This window comes from Zonotrichia albicollis, chromosome 16 (assembly GCF_047830755.1).
Source record: "Zonotrichia albicollis isolate bZonAlb1 chromosome 16, bZonAlb1.hap1, whole genome shotgun sequence".
Classification (NCBI taxonomy): domain Eukaryota; kingdom Metazoa; phylum Chordata; class Aves; order Passeriformes; family Passerellidae; genus Zonotrichia; species Zonotrichia albicollis.
The window spans coordinates 3,137,140-3,146,075 of NC_133834.1; the positions used below are offsets into that span (position 1 = coordinate 3,137,140).

The following is an 8,936-nucleotide window of genomic DNA, read 5'->3' on the forward strand; positions in this document are numbered from 1 at the left end:
GGTCAGGTGGGGACAGCCTGACAGGGGACACTGGGTGACCCTTGGCGCACAGGGAGGTGGATGGGGCAGGACAGGGGGAGGTTTTGGGATGGAGCAGGGCAGGAGCCACAGAGGAGAGGGTTGAGGATTGTGAACACATGGAAAGGGGTGGAAAAATCTTCTCCAAGTAACAGCTCCCACTGACTGAGGGCTGGAGCAGAACTGGAATGTCATTGTCCCTCTGCAGCCAGTGCTCCCTTCCCAGGCCAGGGGAAGGTGTAACTGGGCAGCCCAAGGTCTTTGAGCTGGCTGCAGGTTTGGGAATTGCCCACCTGACAGGACTTTATCAGGGAGCTGAGAGAATGACAAACCTGTGCTCCCTGGCCACTTCCATCCTGTGCCCTCCATTTTCCCTAACACCAACCCTGGTTTGAAATGGTGCTGAAGCAGGGAACAGAAAAGTGACATTCCCTTTATCCCCACACTCCCAATTCCCACTCAGCACTGGTGGCAGAAAGGATGTGACCACCTGTGGCACAGCACTGTGCTCTGCCCTCATCACACCTGTGTTTGCACTGAACTTGTTCTAAAAAATTGCAAAAAAATCCCCCATTTTGATTTATTCAGGAAAATCCTTTATTTGCTATTTCTCCAAGCAATGTATGACCAGCATTGGGAAGGATGGTAACAAAAATAGTAAGAAAAATGGAGGTTTTATGTCTGGAAACAGCCACCAGGGCTGGCTGGCAGCGGGGACAGGCACTGGTGGCAGTGTGGCACGGCGTGGGGGTGGCACAGGGCAGCAGGCAGAGCAGGGGCACAGCAGGGGCAGCTGGAAGCTGGGATGCCCTTCCCTGGTGGCTCCTTCATTTGATCTTGAGATCCTTCAGTGCTGACTCCAGGCTCTGAAATGAAACAGGAGGGTTTTCAGCAGCTCATGGCCTCCCAGAGACACTGGAGGTGGCTGGGGAGCAGGAAAGGGGGGAACTGGGATGGTTCAGTGCTGGTACTCCCAGCCTGAGGGGTCCACCGGGATTCCTTACCTTGACATCCCAGATGCTCATGCCCCCGTCCATCCCCGTGGTGCAGAACTGGGAGCACTTGTCCTTCCCCCCAGTCAGCACTGAGATCTGGCTGTGGGTGCAAGGAGGGAGCAGAATCAGTGCCAGGGCTGAGCCCTCAGGGGTGGGAATGGGGCTGGACCCCCTCATCTCCCCCACAGTGCAGGAAGGCACTGGGGACAGACAGGGACACTTGGGGATACCCAGGGGTGCTCCAAGGATGCTCCAGGCCATCCCAGCTTTTGGGACTAGACCTCTGTACCTCCCCTTCCCACATCCAAGGATTCTTTGGGGATACTCTGGGAAACTCAGGGATACCCAGGGCTGTCTCAGCTCCTGGTGCAGGAGCCTCAGTCCCTCCCTGACACTTGCTGGGATGCCCAGGGACATTCTGGGGATATCCAAGGATGCTCCAGGGCTGTCCCAGCTCCTGAGCACACCCAGGGATGCCCAGGGACCATTGACCTCAAGGTGCCCCAAGCCTGGCCAGCCCCACCTGATGCTGTTCTTGTGCAGGGTGTCCAGGGTGGCATTGGCTGTATCTGAGCTCGCTTTCTTGTCCAGGTTCTGGAAGCGTTCACGGGCGGTGAGGCCGCGCTGGGAGCTCTGCTTGGGCACGTCCAGCTTCCCCCCGAAGCTCAGGGCGCCCTGGCTCTCCTCGTAGGTGAACAGCATCGGGCAGCAGTCGTGGCCCTGGGGAGCAAACCCCAAACCCGCCCTGCTCAGCATCCCCGGGCGGCTCCGGCCGCGGCTCCCAGCCCGTTCCCTGATTCCCTGCCCGCACTCACCGCGGCCACCAGGCTGTGCTCGGTGATGAAGGTGACAGCCAGCAGGGGCAGCGTCTCGGTGCACAGCGAGGCAACGCTGCGAGGCGTGAAACACCAGCTGAGCTCCAGCCGCAGTGCTGAGACTGGCACAGCTCATCACACGGGCGGGACCCACCAGGGGAGACCCCACCTCCTCCACCCCTGGGGATCTGGGGACATCCCAGGTCCTAGGGCTGAGCCCCCCATGTCCTACACCCATGTACAGGGATGCTCAGGAGATACCCAGGGACGGTCAGAGGTACTCCAGGGATGCTCAGGGATGGTCAGAGATGTCCAGGGATGATCACAGATACTCAGGGATACCCTAGGCTGCTCCAGGGCTATTTCCAGCTCCTGAGGCTGAACCCCTCTACCTCCCCCACCCCAGTACAGAGATGCTCAGGGAATACTCACAGATGCCCAGGACGTTCTAGGGCTAGCCCAGCTCCTGAGGCTGAACCCTTCCATCTCCCCCACCCACATGGAGGAACACTCTAGGATTGCTCTTGGCCCAACCCACCCCAGATACCTCCATGCCCGTGTTGGTTTGAGGGTCAAGCCCTGCTGCCTCCCCCAGTCCCCCCTCGTGTCCCCAGCCCTGCTTACGCCATCTTCCTGCCCGCATCAGCGAGGCACAGGGTGCTGTCGTGGCTGACCCAGGCCACGCGGGAGCCGCTGGCCGAGAAGCTCACGCTGTGCACCCACCCACAGCTGCTGCTGGACTCGAACATCAGCTCCCCAAAGGGCATCTTGGAGCCCCAGGGCGTGGGGCTGGGCCGCTCCTCCACCTCCTTGATGTAGGCTGAGAAAATCCTGGCAGGGGGAGAGCCTTGCATGTGTGCCTGGATGCAGGATCTGTGCCACCCTCATCCCTGCCCCTTGGCTCAGTTTTGTGACTCAGTTTCCCTGGCAGAGCCTGTGAGGTGTCCCCCCTATCTCCCATGGGTGCTGTACCCCTGGGATGGTCCCCAGACCTCCCTGCATCTCCCCAGTGCTCCATTCCCTGCTCCAAACAGCCCCTGGGGTGAAGCCTGCCCCCCAACCCATCCTTGGGGATCTCCCTGCATGGGCCCCCCAGTCCCCCAGCCCCTGCTCCTCACCTGCACTTGAAGTCACAGGAGCCAGCAGCCAGGAGGACGTTGTTGGGGTGCCAGTCCAGGCTGAGCACCGTGGAGCGGATGGGCTTCTTGATGTGCTTGCAAACCCACCTGTGTGCAGAGGGGGTGGCAGCAGAGGGGCAGCATCACCATCCCCAGAGCCCCCCTGGGATTTTGGGGCACTGCCTGGTGTTGTTCAGGGCTCCAAATGTGCCAGGAGCTGCAGTAGCAGCTTGGGCATGGGGAGCCCATCCCTCCATTTCCCCATCTGTGTCCACCTCCAGCTCCTCCAGTCTCTTATTTCCCAATCCATCCACCCATCCATCCATCTATGATCCATCCACTCCCCTCTTTCCCCCTCAGGACAGACCCCCTCAGAGCCTCACCAGTCGTTCTCCTGCTCGAAGTAGCAGATGGAGATGAGGCGGGAGCCGCTGCCCACGGCGAATTTGTTCTCCCTGGGGGACCACTTGACGCAGCGGGCGGCGCGGTTGATCCTCAGGATCACCAGGGTGGGCTTCCAGACGTTGCCCTTGAGGGTCCACACGTAGGCGTTGCGGTCGGTCCCGCACGTCACCAGCCGGTTGCTCTCGGGGGCCCAGTCAATGCCTGGAAGGGAGAGGGGGATGATGGTGGCCCATGGTGGCCCAGGGAGCCTCAGGAATGGCAATGGTGGCACTCAGGGCTGGGGTGTCTGAAGGCGTGGTTGTTCTGGGTGGTTTCTGCTCCACACCATCCCTTCCCATCCCTCCCACCTCAAAGCATTCCATGTCAACCCATCCCACTCAATCTCATTCCACCCCATCCCTTCCCATGCCTCCCACACCATGTCATCCCATCCCATCCCATCCTGACCCATCTCTCCTATATACCCATCATCCATCCATCCATCCATCCATCCATCCATCCATCCATCCATCCATCCATCCATCCATCCATCCATCATTCCCCCCTATCCCATCCCTTCCCATCCATCCCACATCACCCCAATCCATCTCACCCCATTTCTCCTATCCATATCCCTTCCCATCCCTCCCTCCTTCCCTCCACCTCATCGTTCTCCACCTCTCCCATCCCACCCATCCCACCCACACAACCTTTTCCATTCTCCTCCACCCCTGCACAACTCCCATCCACAGGGTGCCAGTGCCCCGAGCAGGGCTGGCAGCAGCTCTGGGACACCATCCGTGTCCCTGTCCCCTCTGCCAGCCAGGACTCACCTGTCACCTGCCCATTGTGCTCCTTCAGCTCATGCACTTTGCTCCACTTGGCCCCGTCCTTGCGGTAGATGTGAACCTCGTGGTTGTTGGGGCACAGGGCGATCTCTGGGGGTGACAGTGGCCAGGACAAAGCCCTCACCTGGGTCACAGGGTCCTCAGGGCCAACCAGCACCCACCCACCCCTTCCTGGGCTCCAGGTCCCCACTGAGCCCCCAGCCCCACTCCTGCACTGCCCTGATGCTGCACATTGTCCCTATGGGAAGGGAGAACCCCACACCCCACAGCCCAGGGTCAGTGCGGTGCCATGGGGCTGGCGGGCTGAGACAGGGCAGGATGGGATGGAACGGGACTGCTGGGGGTGCACAGCTCCCAAAAGCAGCCCCGTCCATCCCGCCCCGCCTGCCCGGCTCTCGGCCGCAGCACAGAAAGCGCTTTTTGTTCTCCCTCATCCCCCGGGCCGCGCTCGGGAAATGCCATCGCCCGTGAATCACCGGCTCCGCTCCCTCCCTCCCCGGCCGCTGCCTGGGGCCGGACGCTGCCCTGGCACCCCCGTGCCCGGCTCGGTCCCGCACGGGCACCGGGGACACCGGGATGGGCTGTGCCAGCCCCACACCCGCCCGTGGCAGGATCTGCTCCCCCAAACCCAGCCCTGCCGCGGGGATTTGAGCCCGGACAATGCCCGGGATCCCTCAGGAATCTCGGGGAGCCTCAGGCGAACTCACGGGTGCGGTCCTTGTTCCAGGCATGGCAGCTGATGGGCTCCAGCAGGAAGCTGTGGTAGGCCATGGCTCACAGGCTGGGGACAGGGACAGAGGGCCAGGCTGTCAGGACAGGCTGCTGCAGCCACAGGGGTGAGACCCCCGCCCCACAGAATGATCCTTCCCGCTGGGATCAGCCCTGTGCTGCAGCCCACCGTGTCTCTCAGCCAAGGAGAGGGCTCTTCTGAGGATCTCCAAGCTCAAACTGTCCATTTCCAGGAACTTGCAAACCCTGCTGTCATCCTGCTCCAGCTGCCTGGGCACACAGGGAATGGTGGCAGCAGCCCCATGTGCACCCTGGGGTCCCACCACGGGCAGCACCTCCTCTCTCCAGCCCAGCAGAGCCAGATCCACTCCCTCCTTCCACACCTCTCACTTCGGAAGAGCCAAAGCCCCACGGAGGCATTTCCATCCCATCAGGACTGATCCCTGCTCCTGGCTGAGCTCCCACCATTCCTGCTGCTCCCCGGCTGCCATGGGATGGGGAGTTTGTCCCAAAGGCCCCTCCCGGTGCTACAGGAGCCTCCGAGCAGCATCACAGCCCCTTGGCCATCCCGCCCAGGGATGGAGGGAAACACCTCGCCAGGGCGTGGCTGGCGACGGGAATTACTCACAGCCTGCTCTCGGCTATTTTGGGAACTCCCTGAGCACGTCCCGTTTTCTTTGGCAGCAAAAACGTTACAGGGGAAAGGAAAAAGTCCCTCTTAGCAAAGCTCCATCCCTGGGCTGGGGAAAAGAAAATCTGAGGAGCTCCATCAGCTGCCTTCTGCATGTGGAGAAATTCCAGGGCTGATGCAGGACAGCCCTGCTGTCACACAGGACACGGGCAGGGATGAGGAGGCAGTTCCCTACCCAGCCCCACTGATCCCCTGGGATGCAGCACAGGGTGTCCCAAGGGGGAACAAAGCTGCTGCTGCCACCACGGGCCTCTGCCTCGAGCCCTGAGGATGGAGCAGCACCACGAGGGATGGACAAAACCATCAGCGAGAGGGGCATTGAAAGAGATCAGGAGAGGAAAATGTGTGAAAAAGGGATTTGGCTGAAATGGGCACCCGGCTGAAAGGGCTCCTGGGAGGAGGGATGGGAGGCAGGACACACCGAGGTGCATTTTGGCTTTGACACTAGGAAAACAGCAATACTTTTACTTTTTCCGGGTGGTTTGGGAGCTCAGAGGCACTAACCCTCCTGGCTGGGGTCCCTGCTGCTCCCTCGCTGAGTGCCACCCCAAAGGGACGAGCTCAGCCGCCGTGCCAGGGACGGAAACCTTTGCCAGACACGGGAAGGAGCGAGGGCTGCGAGGGCCGGGCCGCTCTCGACAGCGGGTGGAGTTTTAATTTCCCCTCGGCCCCTTCCGAGCCCTTTTATTTCCCCTCCGCCCCTCAGAGCCATTCCCCGCTCCTGGTGCCCCCCTGGCCGAGTCCTGCCCTGCCCAGAGTGACCCCCGGGGCTCGGCAGCCCCTTCCCAGCTGGGAACAGCAGCACAGGAGCTGTGCTTACATCCCTCCCTCCTTCTCCCAACCAGGGGCTCTTGAGGGAGGAAAATGGGAATTTTCCGAAGGCCAGACAGGGCGGGATTGGGAGCTGGAACAGCTCCGTTATCTCCCCGGCCAGTCCAAGCAGCTCGGAAACATCCTCGGAGGAGATAACCAAACCTTGGCAGAGCCCGGGGCCGGGGGCTCCTCCCAGTCCCGGAGGAAGCCGCGCACCAGAGGAGATGGAGTTTGGGTTTTACGAGCCTGGCGGGGTGGCGGGAGCAGGGTTTGCACCCAGTGAGGATCCTGCTGGGAGCTGGGTCCCCTGAAACTCTCCCCGGACACTGTGGGACCCCTGTGGGAGCCGGGACCCCTGCACCGCCAGGACCCCAACAGCGACCCCCAGAGCCCCTGTGCTCCCTGCGGCAGCTGAAGGTGTCACCCCCCTGCTCCTGCCAGCCAGGCTGGGGACGCCCAGAGCCCAGTGCTGCTGGGGGGTACCCGAATTTCATCACACTGCAACAGGACCCCATGAGCCAGCCTGGCCCCGAGGGACACCCCCGCCCCAGGGCAGAGGAAGGCGGCTCTGAGCCTCCTCTTCCTCGCACCGGGCGAAGCGGGAAGCAGCTGATGCCCGAGGAGGGGAGGACGGATTGTGGCAGCTCTGTCCCTGCCGGCACCAACCCCGAGGGGACCCCACGGGAGGACTCTTTCCACCCCCCCCAGAGCTGTCAGACCGCCGGCAAGACAAAAAACCCTGAAACTTGCTGACAAAGCTGGGAAAAAACCCGAACATCTAAAACGCAGCGACAGCGATGCTCGCAGGGGGCAAGGGGCTGCCTGCACCCCCCTGACCCCGGCCCGCGGGAACCCCCGAGCCTGGAGCGGGGTGTGGGGGACAGGAGCGGTGACAGCCGCAGCCCCAGGGACAGCCCCGGCTCCGGGCGGGCACTGAGCCCTCCTTACCTTGCTGGGCAGGGCTGGCTGGGCTCGGTTCCTGCGCGGCGGGGCTCGTTCATGGACTCTGGGCAGTCGACACGAACGGAGCCCGGAGCGAGCGGCGGGAGCTGTGCCTGCCCCGACCGACTTCCCTTTTCCTCTCCGAGAAATGCAACCACTTCCTTACGTGGGCGTTGGGGGAGCGGAGCGCCTCTGGGCCGCCCTGCCCTGTGCCTGCGGCCGCAGAGCTCCGGCACTGCCGCACGTGGAGGGGCCCCGGGACGCTCCCGGCCCTGGCTGGACGTGGGCAGCGCGCCCTGGGTGCGCCAGGGAGGAGAGAGCCGGAACACAAGGGAAGGATCCCCGCCGGGATCTGGGTGTTGCTCACCCCGGCCCTGATGAGTTTGCAGAGGGATGGGGACTCCCCGGTGCTGATCCCCGCCAGGGAACAGCCGTGCCCGGAGCCCACCCGGGCGAGCCGCCCGCCGGCATCGCCTCCCACGGCCGGGGAGAGCCGCGGGAGCCCGCGGAGCCAAATCCGGCCGCCCTCGGCAGCAGCTGCTGCGGGTTCTGCTGGTTCCTGCATCCCACAGAGCCCGCTGGGACCCCGTGCCAGGCTGGCTGCGCTCACCATGCCCGTGTCCCCACGCAGCAGACAGCCAGCCCTCAGGGTTTATCACCTCCTGCTTCAGAGCAGCTTTTTATCCCATTCCTGCCTGGATGCACTCATGCCTTCCCTCCCGGGCAAGGAATGCACTCACTCACCCCCTCCCTGCTACCCCCCATAGCCCCTGTCTGCAAAAAATGGAACACTGATTATTTTATGTTTAGAAGGGAGAGGAAATTGTAAAAGCAAGCCTGACTGCCAGGGGAGAAAGTGGGAGACACAAGGAAACCAGAAGAGGATCCAGCTCTGTGATGGAGAACAGTGGCTGCCACTCAGAGCTGAACTTCCACAGTAACAGAGCTGAGAAACGAGCAGGGTGTGAAGCAACTCTGGTTCCAGAGGAAGTGGTAAATTTAGTCATTGGGGTTTTTTTAAGACACTTCTGCATTTTCAGCAGAAATGACAATTTTCAGCTTTGTAAAGCAATGCCATGAGCCAGCTAATCCCCTCAGAGCACAGCAAGGCAGCAACACAGGGAGCAGGAATAGACCCTGTGAATAAAGCTGTGTGCAAATGCTTCCATGAGCTCCTGAGGCTCAGAGCTGAACTGACACAGGTTCCTGGGCACAGAGATCAGCACAGAAGCCAGACCACACTGACACCTCTGCTGCAGCTTCCTTTGCTCACCAGTTGTTATAAACACAGGATTTTAGGGGTAGAGAGCTCAGCTCTAACAGGACACAGAATCCCAGAACTACGGAGGGTGAAAAACCCTCCAAGTTCATCAAGTCCAGCCTGTGACCAATCCCCACCTGGCCAACCAGCTCAGAGCACTGAGTGTCACATCCAGTTGTTCCCTGAACGCTTCCAGGGATGGTGATTCCATGAAGTTCCACAGATTTACCACAAGATTTGCTTTTGTCTTCCCCAGATGAGGCTCAGCAGATTTCTGTCTCACCTTCCACACAGAGCTTTCCATGCTGTTCCCCAGGCACTG

General features: G+C 61.5%; 1 protein-coding gene across 3 annotated transcripts; it reads right to left on the reverse strand.

Moving 5' to 3' along the window:
- Positions 1-591: 591 nt before the first annotated feature.
- ARPC1B (actin related protein 2/3 complex subunit 1B) lies at positions 592-7,751 on the reverse strand. 3 transcript variants are annotated; one of them, XM_074553083.1, is made up of 10 exons: positions 7,360-7,751; positions 4,886-4,959; positions 4,164-4,268; positions 3,330-3,552; positions 2,947-3,054; positions 2,453-2,659; positions 1,829-1,904; positions 1,537-1,733; positions 1,023-1,113; positions 592-884 (listed from the first exon to the last, which is right to left on the reverse strand). In XM_074553083.1, the coding sequence occupies exons 2-10, from the start codon at positions 4,947-4,949 to the stop codon at positions 846-848; spliced, it is 1,110 nt and encodes a 369-aa protein (XP_074409184.1). In that variant the 5' UTR covers positions 4,950-4,959; positions 7,360-7,751; the 3' UTR covers positions 592-845. The 3 variants fall into 3 exon arrangements, with proteins under 3 accessions (XP_074409184.1, XP_074409185.1, XP_074409186.1); XM_074553084.1 differs by lacking the exon at positions 7,360-7,751 and adding an exon at positions 5,291-5,427; XM_074553085.1 differs by lacking the exon at positions 7,360-7,751 and adding an exon at positions 5,077-5,225.
- Between the last annotated feature and the right edge of the window lie 1,185 nt (positions 7,752-8,936).